Source organism: Adiantum capillus-veneris, chromosome 18, assembly GCF_014529385.1.
Source record: "Adiantum capillus-veneris isolate H3 chromosome 18, ASM1452938v2, whole genome shotgun sequence".
NCBI lineage: Eukaryota > Viridiplantae > Streptophyta > Polypodiopsida > Polypodiales > Pteridaceae > Adiantum > Adiantum capillus-veneris.
In genome coordinates this window covers 125,086,471-125,107,817 of record NC_140948.1, presented here as the reverse complement: position 1 = coordinate 125,107,817, position 21,347 = coordinate 125,086,471, and the positions used below count along the sequence as shown (strand labels likewise).

The 21,347-nt window shown below is 45.9% G+C and overlaps 1 protein-coding gene across 7 annotated transcripts in view; it reads left to right on the top strand.

Annotated features, from left to right (window-relative positions):
• Positions 1–21,347, top strand: part of SAR1 (SUPPRESSOR OF AUXIN RESISTANCE1) — a 208,668-nt gene that overhangs the window by 142,646 nt on the left and 44,675 nt on the right. For 6 of the 7 annotated variants that reach the window (XM_086489273.1, XM_086489276.1, XM_086489274.1 and 3 more), the window contains one exon: positions 12,134–12,274. In XM_086489273.1, coding sequence (XP_086345399.1) covers positions 12,134–12,274 — 141 coding nt within the window. Of the gene's footprint in view, positions 1–12,133; positions 12,275–12,360; positions 13,535–21,347 lie in introns of those variants that run through there. The other variant, XM_086489278.1, reaches the window with a different exon arrangement.

Genomic DNA, 21,347 nt, shown 5'->3' with positions numbered 1-21,347 from the left:
AAATCATTTTCAACCATGACAGGTGGCTGTCCATCCTCATTTGGAGCATCTAAATCATGTCCTACCTCTTCTGGCTCAAGGTTAACCGGCTGATTATCAATTTCAGCTTGCGGTAATGCATCCTGAGGCTCTTTTTCAACATTAATAGGTGGCAAGAGAGGCTGAAATTTGACCGATTTCTTGTCAGTTTCATAAGATGTAGCATTTTTCAGCAATTTAGCCTCATTGAACACTACATCTCAGCTGCATACAACCCTCTTAAACTAAGGCAACCATATCCTGTAGCCCATTTCACCCTCTTCCCCATAACCTAGGAAGAGTCCTTGGATGGACTTGGCATCTAGCTTTGTCCTCAAGTCATTACGAACATGGACAAAAGCCTCGCAGCCAAACACTCTCAAATGATCACAAGAGGCAGGTTTGCCAGACCAAAGCTCCTCTGGAATGTCATTTTTCAGCGTACTGTTAGGAGAGTGATTGCATACATGAACTGCAGTTTTCAAAGCCTCCCCCCAAAACCCATGAGGGAGATTAGCCGTGGACAACATGCAACGCACTCTCTCACATAAAGTACGGTTATACCTCTCAACCACACCTTTAGAAGATGCATTATAAGGGGCTGTCAACTCCCTTTTAATCCCATATTCTTCGCAATAACGTTGAAATTCAGCAGACGTGTACTCCCCCATTGTCAGATCTCAGACATTTAAGCTTACTACCCTTTTGCGTGGTCACAAAAGCATGAAACCTCTTAAATGCATTAAATGTCTCACTCTTAGTCTTTAACAAATATGCCCAGCCTTTCCTAGTGCAATCATCAATGAATGTAACAAAGTATAATGCACCACCAAAAGACTTAACAGGCATTGAACATACATCGGAGTGAATTAAATCAAGAGCATTAGCTTTGCGCGAGACACCAGAATAATAAGAAGACTTCTTTTGTTTACCATACAAACAGTCATTACAAAAACCTAACTTGGTGCCCGTTACATCAACCCTCTTCAAAGAGGAGAGCACATCAAGTCCCTTCTGGCTCATATGGCCAAGTCTTTTGTGCCACAACTCCAAATGAGAAGCAACTTCGGCCACTGCAAGAAACTTGCCAGGTAAAGCTTTGCCATGTAAATAGTACAATGTACCACTCTTGCATCCCTTGACAATGAGCATTGATCCCTTAAGCAACTTCCATGAACCCCCAGCAAAAATGGTTGTATAACCCTGTGCATCCATCTGGGCAACAAACAATAGACTCTTCTTGATGCCTGGTACATACCTTACATCTTTAAGCATAAACTCTTGGCCATTGTTTAATGCCAAGCGCACAGTGCCCATTCCTTCAATGTTACAAGCATGGTTATCCCCAAGGTAAACCTTGCCATACTTGCCTGCATGATAAGAAGCAAAACACTCCACAGATGGAGTCACATGAAATGAGGCACCCGAGTCTACTATGCAAGACTGTGTAAGGCCATCATTGCACTTAGCAATGCATCAATGACATCTCTACGTGAGATAAGCATGTCTTCTGCATTTGCTACAACAAAATCTGAGGGGCATGAAGCTGCAACCAAGATCTCCTCACTGTCGGATAACTCTGTGATAACCACACTAGAGGATACATTGAAAGTCTCCGAATCCTTGGAGGAGATACCTGCTGATTTTTCCCCTTTCTTATCCTCTGTCTTCTTCTTCTCCTGTGATTCCTTCTTTCTTTCCTGCTCTTTCTTGAAATACCTGCACTCTGGCTTCTTATGGCCTTTTCTGCCACACTGATAACAAGTCACATCCTTATCCCTAGACTTGCTTTTGCTCCTGTTTTGAGTCTTGGTACCTGTATTTTGCTTCTGACTTCTGCCTCTCGCATTGTAAGCAGAACTGCCACCTTCCCTACGATTAGACTTGCCTCTAATTTCCTCATTTAAGATGGAGCCTCGCACTCCATCATATGTGAGGTTGGGGCTATTACTCAAAGAAACCACAAGCGTTTCCCAAGAGTTTGGCAAAGTCATCAACAAAAATATGGCTTTCAACTTGTCATCAAAAGGTTGAAGCCCAGTATCCTGTAGCTGACTCATAACACTGGTGAAAGCACTTAAGTGGTCTGAAGCCGACTTGGCTTCGTCAAACATCATGTTCACCAGTTTGCGCATCAAATGCACCTGATTCACAGAGGTGGCATTCTCATAAATGGCCTTCAACTTATGTCAAATTGCATGTGCACTGTCCAAGCCCTTTATGTCCACCAGAATGTCATCGATCACAGCCATTTTGATGTAGGCCTTTGCCCTCTTGTTGAGCTTGGCCCAATCCTCATCCGGCATATCCTCAGGCTTTACAGCTAGAAGGGCGTCCTCACAATCCTTGAGGAACAAAATCCCCTGCATCCTGTCTTGCCATAGGTCGAAACCTGTACCGTCAAATCGCTTGATTTCCATCAAGCTCTTGGCATCAGACGACGAGGAAGTAGAGGCCATTTGCACGGATAAAAATGCAGCACAAAGTGTCTACACAAAATCTGAAAATTTTCAGTGATCACAATGTACAGCACGTTGCATACAATGTGCTGAAAATTTCAGCAATTAGCAAGTATCCCCAATGCGTACTTGCATAAACCCACAAAAGGCGTACATAAACCTCAATTTGTGTACATAAAAACAGTCCAATTCTGAATTTTTTGGAAATTTACTGTTTTGGCGCATCAATTTGCATCAAATGGACCTGTTTTGAGTAGGAAAAGCAAGGGGCATTCACGGGAATCGATTTAGAACACCTGCGTTTTGCTGTTTTGACTTGTAATTTTCTGGTTTTTACCTGTTTTGACCTAATTTCAGCCTGTTTTAGGCTATTTTGGGAACCCTAATCACCCTAGGTGAGATCGGAAGCAAGGGGCTTTGCGATGAAAGCGGAAACTTGACGCGAGAGAAGCCTTTCGCCTGCTGTCCAGCCACCTTCACAAAGCTTCTGAAACCCTAATCTGGCTCTGATACCAGTTGATGAGCGCGCGGCGGTGTGTGCAAGTGAAAGAGCACACGAGGAAGTGCAGTGTGTGTGTAGAGTGGGGTGGCGAAAGCCAGCAGGAGAGGAAGCGCTAGCAGAATGATGAGGGAGAGAGAGAGAGCTCACGTTTTTGGGGAAAAGTCAATAAGTGAGTTTTGGGTTTCCCACTTTTATTATAAGTGACCTTTAAAAAATGGGTCCAGGTTCAATATGAACCGGACAAAATATAAAAATGTACAAAAAGGGGTTATTTAGGCCTTTAACCCAACATGCCATTGATGATCTTGTGTTGTTAGCACGCTTTTATCATAGCATGTACCCGCAAGAAAGGTCATAACACATAGATACAAATGACTTAATGAGACCTTCATACTTTTGTCATTTCCATCTATGATAGAAGTGAATATTGTACGTTTTACACTTAAAAGAGCGATGCACACTTATATTACACTGAATCCTTATGTATATTTGATGTACTAGCTCTGTCATTACCCGTCCTTTGAACACGTTGAGTTGGGGCATATGTAGGGTGTAACCCAAAGGCCTCAAGGTAAAGCTGCAATACATTTGGTGACTCTGGTAGCTCATGCTCTTCCATCCAGTTTGCATCAATAGGTGGATAGTTCTTTAACTTCACCAAATAGCAGCTTGCAACTTGTCCCTAACTTTTCTTTCCAAAATTTTCTCAGGAACCAAAATTTCATCAAGTTCCTCAACTTCTAGCTGGTGCTCATCTGGCATACCTTTTGGCACATCACCCACGAAGGGTCTTAGAAGACTCACGTGAAATGCATTATGAATCTTCCAAGCGTCAGGCAATTTAAGCCTATAAGCAACATTGTTGATCTTATCAAGCACTTGAAAAGGCCCATAGTAACGCATGCTGAGCTTTGGAAATAACCTTTCGTTGCCCTTCATCTTCTTTAACCTTGCCTTTTCAAACCGTAAAAGTACCCAATCACCAGGTGAAAACAGTAATTCACGACGGTGACGATCAACAACCCTTTTCTGCTCTGCGTGAGTCTTCTCCAAGGCAACTTTGATTCTCTTTTGCATTTCATCCATGTTTTCAACATATCGATCTGCCTCAAAGATCTTGTCCTTCGTATGCAAAAGGGGAGGAACCTTTTTGCCACCTTTAACAATTTGAAAAGGTGCCTTGCCTGTGGACGAATGCACCGTATTGTTGTACGCATACTCAAGCATAGGCAAATATTGTTCCCACTTTCCCTTATCATGTGACACATAGCATATCAACAGATCTAAGACAATACAATTAGCCTCTTCTGATTGTCCATCAGTTTGTGGATGAAACGAAGACGAGAACTTGAGCGTAGTGCCCACGTTCTCAAACAATCCTCTCCAAAATAAACTTGTCATGCAAGGATTGCGATCACTGACAATTGTTTGTGGCATACCATGGTACTTGAACACATTGTACATAAATAACTGTGCCATCTAATCAGATTTTATCTTCTTCTTGACAGGGATAAAATGGGCGTGTTTGTTGAACCTGCAAATACTGGTCCATATACCATCATTCCCTGTTTTGGCGTTCTTGGAAGATCAAAGATAAAGTCCATAAGAATGCTTTCCTGTGGCTTATCCGGAATCGGCAATGGCTGTAACAACCTTGGTGCCTTTTGCCTGTCAAATTTGACCTTTTGGCAAATCACGCATGCTCGCACAAAGGCATCCACATCTTTCCTCAAAGTAGGCCAATAAAAGACCGCTTTAACTGTTACATCAATACCATGATGCCCTGCATACGGTGGGACATGAATTTCTACCATGACCTTATGTCGCAATGGACTAGTAACACAAAGTCTCCCATGCATCATCATAAAATCATCTCTGAGGAGGTAGTGCTCATGATGTTGCCCCTCTTGCAACTGTTCAAAGATCCTTGCAAAATCTTCATTAGTAGCATACTGTTCCTTTATGTCATCAAGCTCATGATGATAAGAAATTGACACAGCCGAAATTTGTGGCTTCCTTGATAACGCATCAGCCACAACATTCTTCTTGCCTTCCACATGCATAATCTGGAAGTGAAATATAGAAAGAATGTTTGCCCATCGCATATGCTTTTCAGATGATTTTGACTATGTCAAGAAGTATCGCAAGGTTTGATGATCCGTCTGGATAACAAAATCAACACCTAATGGGTAGTGCTCCCAGCTAGAGAGCGCATGAATCACGGCCAATAGCTCTTTCTTATAGATTTGCATAGTCTTTTCTGTCCCTTGTAGGATTCTACTCTCATAAGCTACTACCCGACCATCTTGCATTAGCACTGCTCCGATGCTATTGCCACACGCGTCACACTGGACCACAAATGACTTCCTGAGATCTGGTAAAACAATCACGGGATGTGCAGTCAACTTTTCTTTCATAGACTGAAAGCTGAAATCTCTCTTTGGGTCCATCTGAAAGTGACCTCTTTCTTTTGCAAAGCGTGAAGAGGTGAAGCTTTCTCTGCAAAATTCTTGGTGAACTTTTCATAGTATGAGCACAATCCGAAGAAGCTTCGGACATCATGCACAATCCTTAAGTCTGGCCATGTCTTAATAGCTTCAACCTTTGCGGGATCCATACGAACACCATCCTTTGACGCTATGTGGCCAAGAAAGTGGATCTCTTTCAAGAAGAATTCACTTTTTTTAGGATTGACAAGTAACCTATGACTGTGTAGCTCTTTGAACACAATGGTCAAGTGGCGCCTATGCTCCTCTTCATTCTTCGAATAGCCTATCATGTCGTGAAAGAATGTGCCAACAAAATTTGCCGGTCCATCATTCTATTGAACGTGGCAGGAGCATTTGTAAGATCACATGGCATCACTAAGAATCATACATACCAAATGTCGTTCTAAACGCAGTCTTCTGCACATCGTCTTGCCTTACACGAATCTGATGGTACCCACTCTTAAGGTCTATCCTGCTAAAAATTGCACCCTCTAAATGGTCAAGAATATCATCAATCCTTGGGATAGGAAACCCGTTCTTGATAGTATTCTTATTCAACGCACGATAATGAATACACATGTGCCAAGAGCCATTCCTCTTTTGCACTAAGACCACTGGGGAGCAAAAAGGTGAAGAACTAGGCTGAATCAGCCCCTTCTCTAAAAGCTCCCCTACCTATCCCATGATCTCTTTCTGGTGCGCCGCACTAACCCTGTAGGGAGGTCTGTTGGGTGGACTACACCCTGGCACCAAATCTATTGCATGGTCCTCAGGCCTCTCCGGCGGCAATTGCGACGATAATGAATTAGAGAAACAATCATTAAAGTCTTGCAAGAATGCTAACCTTTCTTTATCTAACATAAATATATTTGACTAACAATTATCTGAAATATCACGTGCAAAGATCAAGTACACAGAAAGATGACTTTTAATTACAAAAGTGATAGCTGAAGCATTTACAATAGGGACAGACTCCCCGATGAGCTTTACATCCAAAACATGAGTTTTGTCCCTCTGTTGAAGGGTGATGGTCTTGTTGCAGACATCCGGTTGCTATATGTTCGGAACATCCACGGAATTCCTAGTAACGCATCACACCCTTCCAATGGCATGATATAGAACTCTTATGTGTCCACACGACTGAATATGCAGACCCAGCTTTCCAATGATGGAAGTACCACACTTTGAGTGCCCAGGACATGCCAACCCTGCCTCTGCCCTGTACCCCATCTCTTCAGCTCGGATGCCCAGCTTCATAGCTAACTTTGGTGAGATAAAGTTTGCTTTGGCACCTGGATCAAAGAAGGTGAGTGCCGTTTGATCTCTGACTTTACCCCGTGCTCTACATAACTCCCTGGCATCTGTACTTGGCCTGCCACCCACCCTATCTGGCACCAAACCTGCCATGGGCTTAGGCTTCTTTCCTTTCTTATCTTCTTTATCATCCGAATCAGCTGGCCTTTTCCTTTGTGGACAATCTGCAGCAAAGTGACCATGTTGCTTGCATATAAAGCATTTATTTTGAGTCACCAAGACCTTCTTTTCCTCGAGCGACTTGCGCACAAAAGGCTTCCTTTCTGGCTTCTTTGCCTGCGCTCCAGAAGTCGTGGCTGAGTCCTTATCTTTGTTGATTTTTTCTGACCCCTGTGACGCTTCATGAGCGGTTTTCACAAAGGGCTTCGCTGAATTTTTCTTCTGATGCCCCCCTTTCACGTTGCCCGTAAACCCACTATCCTCTCCCTCCGACAATGCACGACCAGTGTTGGCAACTTCCATAAGCTGAGTGAGGGTAGCCACTCTGTTCTTTGTACAGTAATCTCGAAGCCCTTTAGGCAGCCCACAACAATACTTCTCAATCTGGTCTGTTAGTGGCACAAACCTGTAGGAGGTTATTGAGAGCAATGCTTTGCAAAACCTCCGATTGTACTACTGTAGGCTCTTGCAAGTAGCCGCAGTGAGTTGGTGCCAATCCGTCATGACATCGGCTTCAGATTTATTTTGACAGCCACGTAGATGCAAACATTTGTTTTAAGTATACCCATGTGGCGGGTGCCTGTCCTTGCATTAACAATGTCGTCCACCATGTAAGCGCATTGTCTTTCAAATAAGTGGCATCTTTCCTGACCTTAGAGGCCTCTGTAAAATTCCCTCCTGTATAAGCTCTATCAAACTGCTGGAGGAAAGTAAGAGCCTTTGTCTTATCCTCAAAGCCGTTGAAAGTTCTAAACTTTACAGCTGCACCACTTTCTTTGTAAGCTTTCGGTTTTTCCAGTGCCCCTAAATTGTCATAAGGAATTGTCCGCAGCATGGGCACTGAAGTAGGGATCATCGACGCGTCTTGGCCATTGACATTTTGCATCATTGGTGCCATATATGGCTGCTGTCCTGTAGCGCGGATAATGTGTCGTGCTCTCTCCAGTGTGGGTGCCCCTCAGTGCAATGTGCGTGACAATCTCACTCAAACAAATGAAAACTCTCTCAAACAGAATGAAACACAGAAACAATGGATAACAACAGAGATACAACAGTGAACCAGAACATGTGGACTCTACTAGCTCAAAGAACCATGTACAGATTCTGGCGTGGCAGCACACTCAGCTCCAGCCCAGAACTCACAGGTACAAGACGGGTGTCGAGGCTCAGATGTGCAGGGATGGTGAAGCAGTGCTCTGTGTAAGACTCGCTACCTCGATGACGCCGGACCAAAGGCGAAGAAGATAATCCGATGACCAACCGCTACCACTCCTATGTACCACCATAAAGAACCACCAACGGCTCATAAATGTCAGCCATGTGGTGACCTGGCCACGAAGTCCACTAGACCACCGTCGGTACCCTGCCACGTGTCACTCCTAGGCCAGAGGGTCCGTCCAGTGTGAACCAGCCTGGACCAACTGTACTAACTGTGTCCTGTGAAAGTGACACTGTAGCCCGGCTACATGTCCAAAAAACGAGCCATGCCAAAATTACCCTGTGGCACCCTAAACTGGCTTGGTTGCTCTAAAAGCGTGGTTGCATGCCGATGCTACCATAAATTGGGTTTGGCATCATGCCTTGCATACCCCCAAACATTGTTCTTGGCATATATTGCTGGTTTCCAGGTGCATAACCAGCCATACTTTGGAACACAGATCCACCCCCGAAAGACCCAGATGTATCGTGGGTGGTGGGAAAACCTGATGCATTGCCTGGAAACTGGTTCCCTGTCCCTGTAACACAACATGCGGGGTTGGAAAAGAGGGGGGCTGAACTGGCAAAGCTTGTAGAATAGGTGTCCTAACCACCTGTTCAAGGACGGAAGGAACCTGTTTTGGAGCCCTTGACTTCGCAACATGCGACTGCTCCCTATCCTGCAGAGATGCATGAAGTACTTGGGCTTGAGCCTCAACAGGCTCCATGGGCTATTTGAGTTGCCTTGACTGTTGTGGCACTCGTGGCGCTTGCAAAAACTCCATAAACCTTGGGTTTTACACCAGTCGAGAAAACACGTTCACAGCGGCAACTAAGTCCCGAACGCATCATCTTCAAGTTGTCCAATCATAAAGCCTTGCACTGGGGGAACATTCACATCAACAAGAGGTACAAACAGACGTGGCCATGAACTCTTGCCAACCTCGAACACCATAGGAATTTCCTGTCTGTCCTTCGTAGAGGAACCCTCTTCCATTATACCCTTCCCTTTGTCCGCCATAGTGTAATCCTGCGTTCCCGTAATCTTGTATCTTCACCAAACTAACCAAGGCTCACTTCTTGAGGAAAAAGTGATTCTATCCGGGCAATGGAACCATGAAACCGGCCCGTAGGGCAGTAGACGTAGGTTTTCACCTGAAACTTTACTTTAGACTCTAGGACACAGAGAAACTTTGCAAATAGAAACTTGTAACAGGAATTGATACTTCAAACACACACGGCTTGGAAGCTAGAGCGCTACCAAGCAGACGCCCACACCTATTTGCCCCAAAGATTGGCGCCCCTTTCGGTATTCCTTTATTGTATTCAAAGAGGGAATAAAACCTGTGATTTCCTACGAGGTGTCCCGTATTATCCGGGCTTAAAATGACTTGTTTTGGCTCGATTTTGGCAGCATAACTGTACTAGGACGCTTCACAGACAATATCCCCACGCAATAGATGACTTTCTCGACGCATACAGACACTATGCAAAACGTGGCAAGAATCTGCAGCACCCTGAATTCTCTGTTTTTTGCCCTGAAAACGTGCCAAATCACCTGTACAGCTGTCCCCTCGCGTCCGCGGACCTCCTGGGGAATTAGGGACCATTCAGGGCCGAAAGCCTAAACTTGAAAAAATACACAGCAGGCTGTATTTCGCTGTTTTGGGCTCAGTTTCGTGAGCCGGTTGCATCCGTAGCAAGTCCTCGAGCTCCCGCACTTGTAGGGCTACTTGCCCTTTGAATTAGACGAGATTTCTTGCATGAAATCTCTCTGAATTCACCTGTACTTGCGGGGGATTAGCAATTAGCTAAGCCTGTACCTGTGCAAAAGGCTCTTGTCTTGGCAATCACGCATGAACCCACACAACTGTACATACAGATGAAAAGCCCTCGAACGGGGCATCACGTTTCTGTATTCAAAGGGGGATAGAGATGCAAGAGAGCGGAATCATCGCACTACATAAGACAAGGGAGAAGGCAAGCTTTCCATTAAAGTTGTGAGACCTGCACCCACTACTCACCCAGACTCTGTAGTCACTCAATGAAGAAGAGGCAGCCCCAAATCAGCCTTTACTCTCACAATGGGCGCCCCTAGTTGCTGTGGCATGCAGAATGGCCCACAGGCCGCCAAGTGTCCCTTATGCCCCTTTTGAGTTAATTCCTAGTACCCACCGATTTATAGGTGTAGTGAGGGGGCCTAAATGACTTTGAATTGAGCCTAGAAACCCTTTTACTGCTCTGATTCGAGTGTCGGTCCGCCCGACTATCTTGTGGCGACTGGCCCTTCCCGACTGCGGGTGAAACTCTCGGCCGTCGGCCGTTTTACACTGTCCATACAATGTCCGGCCATTTGCAACTTTAAAAAGAGGTTGCACGATAGGTTGCAATGAATGGCACAAGGGATGAAAATGTATGCTACTATGAAATTTACGTCTTGCAGCCAAAAACGGTAGCATGGGACCAGAGCAAAATTTATCCATGGTGTCCTCATTGGCTGGGCACACGCTCAGCTCCAGGCCACGGACTATGCTTCTGAGATAAAGGAGATGTCAAGCCTAGGTAGTGAAGGGATATGTGTTGTAGGAGGTGTGACTTTCTCTACTCAAGGATAGACCAGACACTGATACTCCCAAATGATATATATACTATGTCAAAATATCTACGTTCTGTAGATGGCATTATCACTTGAGAGTCCCGGAGTGCTGGTGATGTTGGGCTCTCAGCTTGACTTGGGCTGAGATGCAGTGCCCCAATACATTTTCTAGGATGATGATACCTTTCCTCAAGCCTTTGTAGTGTTTTAGCGTCATGTAAACCATGATTCAAGAAATTTATCCATGTTACAATCTGATAATGGCTACATGTTTACCGTGGTTGCAAGCAAACAAAGGACGAGGTTTATTAGTTTTTTTATCGGCCAGAATTTTGGGTGGCTTTTTGCGTCCTTAGAGCCACATCGCTATTGCTGGGATTTTCCAGCTGCATTAGTTGTTTAGATTTTAACTTGTTTACATTCTGCTTTGAAGTAATCTTTCCACTGCAAAGCAAAAGAAGGGACATTACTCTTAGTTGGCACCGGTAGAGGGTGTTGCAGTATTATTGATGGTGGTGGGTGAAAATGGGCTCCAGACATATCTAATTGTCCACGGCAGAAACATGTACCTGCAAATTTACCCTATTTGAGCTTAAAAGGATGTTTCCTAAAACTTGCATCTCCTGAAGTGACAACTTTTTCTGTAAGACAGAAGACTGCATGAAAGGGCAAGGAGGAGAGGCCGTGGATGGAGTTGTGTGGAACAAAGCAGATGGTGCAATAGATATTTCCTTTATACCTGAAGAGCAAGGATATATTTCTTTCTTGCACCCTCACACATCCCCACCTCCATCCTTTGTTTATCATGATTTGTGAAGTGCTTCATAAGATGGTCTTTTAAAGGATAATATGACCACCCTTTTAGCAAAACAATGATGATGTCAGTGTAAGCATGCCAAAAGTTAATTACTGCTGAAAAAAATTTTGATGCAAGTGATGCAACCACATGGAGCAACCATCGTAGTCTTGTCCTTTATTGAGCAGTGAGATTAGGTAGTTATTTGATAAAGGCCAAGCGATCAATCTAATTTGAAAGCGAGAAAGTCCACCAAATGGATGCCAGCATGGTATGCATAGGGAGTGAGGTCTGATGTGAACATAGTTCTATATAAAAGTTATTGACGTTGCTGTCTTCCCTATGCTAATAGGGATATGAAATTTAGCCTGTAAACTTAGTATGGTGGTGAAACGTTTACTTCCCACATACACCTGTATACTGGCTAGTATGCCTGCATGTTGGTCCTTGCAATTGAAGGTATTTACGTCCTTTCTTGTTCTCTCTTTAAATAGTTGACGTGTAGAACATGCAGATGTACAAGTTATGTGTATCATTTGCTAAAAAACTGTGAGTTTCCAAAGTATATTGCTTCAATTGTTGAAAATTCTCCTTGGAATTCAGGGCGGGCAAAAAGCTGGAGGGGAAGGGATGGCTACAACAGGTGCAAATCCAAGTGCTTTATTGAGAATCTACTTGGACTTTGGCCGAGTCACAGAGGCTGCAATGTTATTTTTGGAGTATGTTAAGGCACGCTCAAACTTGGTAAGATCAGAATTTTGCAGCATAAACATTATTTGTTGTTTTGACTAACATGACTAGTGTAGAGTCACTAGCTGCGTATCTTTCAGGAGTCACTGGGACCGTTTTTCTTTTGGGCTTTCCACTGTGTATCTTTCAGGAGGACAGTCAGTGGGCAATTCTCACTACCATTTGCTTGGCCAGTGGTGCTCTTGTCAACTGGCACATTTCGGGTGGGAGTTGAGGAGTATTGTTAGTGGGGAGAGCAGCATTACTTCACTTGGCTGATGGGAGGTCAAACTCGTAGATATCTGGGTTTTGGTGCTAGCGTTGATGTGTCTCGCGATCAGCAGTTTAGCTGGGCTTGCTTTCTATTGAGAAGGAAGCTTGACCATTGATCTTCTTGCATTTATCTCTGGCCAGCAAAGCTTTGATTGTAAATCAAGTTCTTGCGACAGCGTGGTTTACTTCCTCTTGCTTGACTCTACACCCTAGAGTTATGTTCCGGTTATGGCATATAGTATACAATTTCTTGTGGGGTGGCTCCAATGGTTCGAGAGACCTGTGACCTAGGGTTCATCTGCGAATTGTTATTATGTTTCGAGAGGAAGGTTTTGGCGTTATTGATCCAAAGAAGCAGAGTGGTGCATTGCTCACCAAACGCATGCTTTGAAAGCTCATGTTTTTTCTTCCAACCAGCAGGCCAGAGGCAGCTACATTACATATGTCATTGCACCGTGTACTATGAGATACGGGACCGTTTCCACTGCTTATTCAGAGAGGGCTTCGGTCCTTACTCTAGGGTCATGAGTTATGAGGATCAGAGATACCTTGGGCAATATCTACTTGAGTTACACAGATATAGAGACACTTTACTGGGGAGAGCTAGAGAGAGACGGTCCTAGAGACAAATTACAGATTTTTTTTCCAGTAGATATGGGACAGCCAAAGGAGCAGCCATCACTGCAGAGCTCGGTCCACACTCATTCGACCACTACCGGCACTCTCACTGACCGAGCATTGGAGCTACAGAGATCCAGATGGCCACGATTGAGGAGAGGTGCTACACAACGTCGACAAGAGACCTCAGACTACAGCAGAGGATCCGAGCCATACTCTTTCGACATCCAGAGTGCAAATGAGGATGGATCCTAGTAGTAGTATCTTTGTTCTAGTTCTTTTGTATCGAGACATGGCATCAGATTCACTATTTTGTAACAGATTGGCCTCATAGGTCATTTTGGCATTTTGAAGATGTTAATATAACATTTTCATTTCATTTCATTTCTCTCTCTCTCTCTCTCTCTCTCTCTCTCTCTCTCTCACACACACACACACACACACACACACACACACACACACACACACACACACACACACACACACACACACACACACACACACACACACACACACACACACACACACACACGATACTAGAGAAACACTGCTTGATCAAGCCGCGGAGCTTGGCAGTTCTAGACGTCCACGACCGGGGGGGGGGGATTGTTCTCCCACTATCGACGAAGGCTGCAACAGAAGATATAGATCACTCTAGATCGACATGCAAGACGCCCAACCAAAGTACTGACCATGGAGGAGGTCGATGAGATCCGACAGTGACCGATGAGAGACTTCATCTGAACCGCCAACAACCAACCCCCCCCCCCCCCCCCCCCCCCCCCCCCCCCCGGCGCATTTTCCTTTCTCCTTAGTGTCTTAGTGTTAGCTCTTTGTAACTTTGTAATTTCTGTATTCAGACATGGTATCAGATTCACCAATTGTAACTTTTTGGTGTCATAGGTCATTTTGGCCTTTTTGAAGACGTTAATATAACATGTCATTTCATCTCTCTCTCTCTCTCTCTCTCTCTCTCTCTCTCTCTCTCTCTCTCTCTCTCTCTCTCTCTCTCACGCGCGCGCAGTGGCGAAATCCTAACAGGCTATGTTTCGTGCAATGGCAAAACCCTAACAAGCCCCGTTCCTTGCAGTTGCGCAACCCTAAAGAGACCTTTGTAGCTGCTGCACAACCCTAATGGCCTGCAGCCGCTGTGAGTGCAACCCTCTACGCGACCTGCTCTGGCTGCCATTCTGCCCAGCCAACCTGCAGCAGATAGCACCTACCTTGCGCTACTAGCTACTACTGCCTCACCTCTGCAATTTCAGCACCTTCAGCACCTGCACCCCTGCTGCAGCCTTGCACGACAATTTGGAACAAGCCTGTCTCTCTATAGTGCAGTCCGGTAACCCGCACAAATCGCTCCCTTGCATGGCATCGTTTACCTGCACAATAGAGGCTGCTAGCCCTACTCACAACCTTTTACACAAGTACCAGCTGTCCCCATGAACTGTTTTAATACATGGAGCGTGTGATTGGGGTAAGGTGCAACATAATTGCCTACAGATACAGCACATAGCACGTCTTCAGCCATTGTGATTTTTACCCTGACCAGATGACCTGCTTACAATAAGCAAACACAATGCACATTAGGAGGAGAGGAAGAAGGAATGAGCTTCTGAATCTATTGTTCATCAAATTCTACAATGGAGAACAAGGTCAGCGCTCTTGTGTGCGAATCCCCACTGGCTGTGACGAAGGCAACATTCATGGTCACCAACAAAAGGATAACACATGTGGAGAAAGAGATAAAAGAATGGAAGACCGAAATGGAAGGGTGGTGGAAAGAGAAGGCCAACCTCAATTAAATGGTCTTCAATGAAGGCTCGCTATGGAAGAAAGAGAAGGAAGACCTACGGGCTGAAGTCCAAGCGCTTCGGGAAGAGGTCTCAACCCTCAAACGAGAGCTTGCGGAAGCTAGAGGGGGGAGGGAACTAGAGGAGGGAGAAATTCAGGCCTCTGTGATAAACGAACTCAATGACATCAAAGAACAAGGGCGAAAAATCAAGGAGGAATAGAAGCAACACGAAGCAACGGCGTTATCATGCATGGATGTGTCACAAAAATACGGAAGCATAAACTGACTTTTAATTGCACTTCAAATACTCAAGAGAATTGGAGAGAGAGAGAGAGAAAGAAAGAAAGAAAGAAAGAAAGATTTTTAACGTCTATGTCAGGCCGAAATCGGCCTATGAGACAAATCAAATGTACATGGTGTGTATGTCATCCGTCTATCGGAAAGACAAATGAAACAAAAACTGATACAAAACTGAACTGAGTGTAGGTAGTGGGGTATCTGAGGAGAGAGAGAGAGAGAGAGAGAGAGAGAGAGAGAGAGAGAGAGAGAGAGAGAGAGAGAGAGAGAGAGAGAGAGAGAGAGAGAGAGAGAGAGAGAGAGAGAGAGAGAGAGAGAGAGAGAGAGAGAGGGAGGGAGATGAAATGAAATGTTATATTAACGTCTTCAAAAGGACAAAGTGACCTATGAGACCATAAATTTACAATGTGGTGGATCTGATACAAAGTCAGAGTAACAAGATGACAAAATGACAAAATCACAAAATAAAATACTATGGAATCCTAAGCTGCTAGGCGTGAACTAAGCAGCTAAACAGCTAGCTGGGATAGCTAGATCACAGGAGATCCAACATCGGTCACTGGCGGATCTCATCAATCTCCTCTATGGTTAGTAGTCTGACTGGGCGTCGTGCATGTCGAGCCAAAGTGATCCGAATCTTCTGATGCAGCCTCCATCAATGCTGTGTAGTCCTCCGCAGTGGTGGGTGTCTGGATCTCCCCAGCTCAGTCGCTCGGTCGATCAATATGCCTATAGTGTAAAGCGATGAGCTCTGCTGTGGTAGTGTCTCCTCCGGGTGTCCAGTGGCAGCTCTAAAGAAGTATGTGGTCTGTCTCTGAGACTGGCTAGCCTCTCCTCTCATCATGCTCTCCCTGTTTGTGCAGCTCGAGCAAAAACAACCCCAGGCATCTCTGATCCTCGTACCGCATGACTCTAGAGCCTCTCTGAACAAGCAATAGAAGCGGCCTCGTATCTCGTAGTAGACGGGGCAATGGCATGCGTAGTGCAACTCTGTCTCAGGTTCGATGTCACACAGGGGGCATGTCCAGGCCTCTGTTGGTACTCCGCTGTATCTCCCAGTCTCGATCCGCAGCTGGTGTGAAGATGTGCGTATCTGGCGAATAGCATTTCGTATCCCATGAGACAAGTGGGTGTCCATGTATCTGGGCCTCCTCACAAAACCATCCTCCGTAAGCTGGAGGAGATGCTCTCTATAGAAAGCCATCTTCGTGTCGAGCTCCTGTGCAGGCTGTATCCATGTCCTCTTGGTGTCTAGCTAAGTCTAGTCGAGGCGAATGAGCCTGGTGATCTTGGACTGTGTAAGAGTTAGAGAGGGTGCATCCAGTGAGTACTGGAAGGGAGGCAATCTGTCTATGCTAAATCCATGCGCCTGAAACCATGATGTCATCTCCCCATACCAGCATGCTGTATCTCCCTGCATGGCTAACTGTTGAGAGGACTCAAGTGCAAGGCGTGCATATCTGTCTTTGGGAAGCTCCCACATGCGGTGTATGAAGGACATATCTGGTGAGCGCCTCAACCGCCAGTGGGGGGGCAGCTAGCTCTGCTCGTACAATAGCACGTGGTACTGAAGCCTTGGCTCTAATGAGCCGCGAGATCATAGAGACCAGAGGCTTCTCCATGTCCCCCCATCCATCACTGCGGCCTGTCCTCCCGTGATGATCCAGTGAAGGTCCCCAAATCTCAGCTCCATAAAGCAATGTAGAAGCCACCAAAGTGTCAAAGAGCCAGAGCTTCGTTCGAGGCTCCTGAAACTGAACATGTGAACACATCCTTTCCAATCTACCCAATGCTGCATGGGCTCTGGTCAATCTAGTCTCTGCTGCCCTCTGTATGCTCCACCCTCTCCTGGCTGTATGTGAAGGTGGGCGCTGACCTCGTGATCCACTGTTGGGTGGTATTAAATACCATGACCTTGGTTTTACCACTTTCCTGGGCAAACCTATGCAAAGCATCCAAGGGACGTTGCATCCCCTCCGCAGAGTCGGAGATCAACACAATATGATCAGCAAATAACATTAGTGGAATCCATGTCCCCGCCAGCTGTGCACCGCTTTCACTATCTCTCTCAATGTAGTCAGAAACCTCATCTACATACATACCAAATAAAGTAGCAGTGAGCGGGCAGCCCTGCTTCACCCCAATAGTGGAGTAAACTGGTGTGGATAGACCCTCAGGGGTGCGTACATGGCCCACTACTGACCTGTATAATGCCACGACCCCCCAAATGAGCTCTGTGGGTACTCCCATCTGTTGTAATCTGCGCATCAATCTAGCTCTGGGCACTGTGTCAAATGCTTTGCGGAAATCCACAAAGCTACAATACATCCATCTCCCACGCGATCGGCCCTCCTCTATGATGGCTCTGAGAGTCAAGATATGGTCAAGAGTAGAGAAACCCCTCCTGAAACTTGCCTGCCCGGCTGCGCGTATTCCCTCCCTCTCTGCCCATCTACTCAGCTGCTGCTCAAGAATAGATGCGTACAACCGTGCCAATGTGTGTCCAATCATGATAGTGCGATAGTTCCCAGGCTCCATAGGGTCTCCCGACTTGAAGATAGGTACAATAGTAGATAGGCTCCAAGTATCAGGCAAGCCCTCACACATGGCATGGTTAAACATAACTGCTAGAAGCTCTGCTAGTAAATCTCTGGCATGCGTGAAATGCTCAGCCACTAAGCCATCATGATCATATGCTCTCCCAGTCCTCATCCTGTCAGTGGCCTTCGTTACCATCCTAGCGGTGAGAAAAGCACATGTGTGTGGGTATGGATGGGGGGGGGGGGGGGGGGGGTTGGGAAGGGGGGGCTGCTCAGGAACTGTGTACAGAGATGATGCATACTGGCCCCAGGCCTCTGTAGAAGTGATGCCAGGGGAGGGAGAGTGCTCATGGAAGAGCCTCCATGCCTCATGTAGGTCCTGACTCAAGAATAGCTGGTATGGATCCTGCTCTACTCGTGTCCAAAATGTGCTCTTCTTCCGCCGCACTAGGCGTTGGAAGTCAATCTGTGACTGCCTGTGAGTGATGTCCCCCAAAAGCACCTCCCTCTGAAGTCTAGCTCTAGTGTCCCGGCATTCCTCATCATACCAACTGTTCTGGGGCATGCTCCCCGAACGGCGTCTCTGCTCAGGCGGGGTATGTGGGTATGCCTCTGCTGCTGCATCATGTAGTGTTTGTGTCAGTATAGTAGTAAGCTCCTCCAGAGGTCGCCCTGGCTCCTCTCTGCACAGGTGTTTGTAGATGCCATCTATGTATACAGAGTCCGTCTCCCGCGTGAAGGTGTATCGAGTAGGGGTTGCTGCCCGTTAGCCTGTGTGCTACACTAAACTGAAAAGAAATGGTCAGCGACACAAGAGCATGGTCTACTGCCACACCAACAGAGGTCTAGGTCCAACCGTGAGGTCCAGGATACTAGAGATGAGGCTCGGCTGAGCCATGACATAATCCACTGTGCTGGCTCATGTCTGTGTGGAAAGCATGTAAAACCCCCCCTTAGCGGGAAATCTCTGTAGGCCATTCAAGATGGCCAATCCATGTGCAGTGTGTTCTCCATCCTGTGATAGTCTGGATAGGCTCGTCTCTGCAACATCCAACTCTCTCAGCATCTCCTCTGAAGTATCATAAAATACTGTCTGATGATGGGCAGTCCTAGCATTGAAATCCCCGAGAATGATGATGTCACCATCTCTAGAGAACTCCCATATGTCATCATCCAAAATAGAGAAGGGGGACTGTCCTCTGGGTGGTTCATAAACTGACGTACTTGGGGTTAGTAGCAAATAGCAATGTAAAGGTATTTGCCTGTCTCTGCTCTCCATCTCACCCACATGTACCTAGCTTGCTCATCCTTGCGGGCTATATGTATCAATGGCTGCAACTCCTCCCTGAATAACACTGCCACTCCGCCTGAGCCCCGCCCTGTGTTCTCTGATCGCGTCTCCTGTCTACAGGCTGTCTCCCATCTATATCCACTAATGTGAGGCATAGATTGCCCCGGGGCTTGATGCGTCTCAGAGTAGAAGACGATGTCTCTTCCCGTAAGACTATCCTCAAAAGAACCGACATCAAGATGCATAGATCCATTACAATTGCAAGTGGCAACTTTGAGTGTGGTCCCACAGGTCTCGCACCTTGATGTGGAGCGCCGCTCTACAATCACCACCCGACCATCTCTGTAGAAGGCCGTCTTTCCCTTCTCCCTTGCGGCTTGAATCTCTGGCATTACCTCTCTCATATGGGCAAGCTGTGTGAGAGTGAGGTCATCTCCAAGGAATATGCCCCTTTTGTTTAGTGTAGGGCGCTTCTTCAAGAAGTCCTTCTTTGCCTCCATGGATGGGAAACGGATGTTTAAAGCTCTCCCTTTTGAAGTCTCCCCATTGCCTTGTGTCTTCTTCCCTACCCTCCATGCCTTTGTATGAGTAGCCTCACTACGGATCATGCGGAGAAGTTCTCTGACTTCCCCTTCCACATCATCTCGGTCTTTTAGACCAGTTACTCTTATATGCAAGGCTCTAGTTTTCCTTTGCTGCTCTTCTTCTAGAGTCATGTTGATGATTGTAGGAGTGGGGACGGATGTGGTTTCTTTCCCTTTCCCTTTCTTAGGGACTTGTATCCATTTCTCGTCTTCTGAGAGAGAGAGAGAGAGAGAGAGAGAGAGAGAGAGAGAGAGAGAGAGAGAGAGAGAGAGAGAGAGAGAGAGAATGAAATGTTATATGAACGTCCTCAAAAGGCCAAAGTGACCTATGAGTCCAGGAAGTTACAATGCGGTGTATCTGATACAAAGTCTGACTAACAAAATAAATTAAACTAGGAAAATAAAATATAAATATTGCGCGATCCTAAGCTAAGCAGTATATTCTGAAGACAATATGGGAGGGGAGTAGAGATCCATCTTCATCTGCACTCTTGACGACGAAAGAGTATGGATTGAATCCTTTGCTGTAGCCTCCTTCGAAACTATGTAGCTCCTCTTCTCCATCGGGGTCGTCTAGAGATTCTCCCTAGCTCCAATGCTCGGTCTATGAGAATGCCAATAGTGCGGGTAGATCTCTCCACTATTGGCTGCTACTCTATCTGTTTTTCTTGGTGTACAATATCTAGTGTAAAGAAATGTGTGATCTGTCTCTAGGGATGTCTCTCTTCAGCTCTCCTCAATAAAGTTTCTCTATGGCTGTGTAACTCAAGTAGATATAGCCCAAGACATCTTTGATCCTCATAACTCATGACCCTAGATAGAGGCCCAAAACCTTCTTTGAATAGACAATGAAAACGGCCTTGTATCTCATAGTACACTGTACAATTCCATCGGGGTCGTCTAGAGATTCTCCCTAGCTCCAATGCTCGGTCTATGAGAATGCCAGTAGTGCGGGTAGACCTCTCCAGTGTTTGCTGCTCCTCTGTCTATTCTTCTTGGTGTACAATATCTAGTGTAAAGAAATCTGCGACCTGTCTATAGAGATGTCTCTCTTCAGCTCTCCTCAATAAAGTTTCTCTATGCCTGTGTAACTCAAGTAGATATAGCCCAAGACATCTTTGATCCTCATAACTCATGACCTTCTTTGATCCTCATAGAGGCCCAAAACCTTCTTTGATTAGACAATGAAAACGGCCTCGTATCTCATAGTACACTGTGCAATGTCATATGTAATGTACTTCTGTCTCTGGCTCTAGATGGCATAAGCAGCATATCCTGCTATCTGTTGGTGTCCTTTTGAATGTGCTAGTCTCAATCTCGAGCTGATGTGAGGACGTGCGTATTTGGCCAATGGCACAACGCAAACCATGCGAAAGATGCGTGTCCATATAGCTGGGTCGAATCACAAACCCATCCCCCGTGAGGTGGAGAAGATGCTCTCTATAGAAAGCCGTTTTCGTGCGCAACTCCCGTGGCGGCTGAGAGAGAGAAATAAAATGTTAGATTAACTCATGTAACGGCTCTATCCATGTCCTCCTCGTGTCCAGCTGGATCGGATCCTGACGAATGAGGATCCTCTACCCTTGTCAGAGACCTCAAGGGTGCCTGTAGAGAGTATTGAAAAGGAGGCAACCTGTCAGGGTGGTCTCGTACGGTCCCGTACGTACGATGATGTGCGTTACTAAACGAA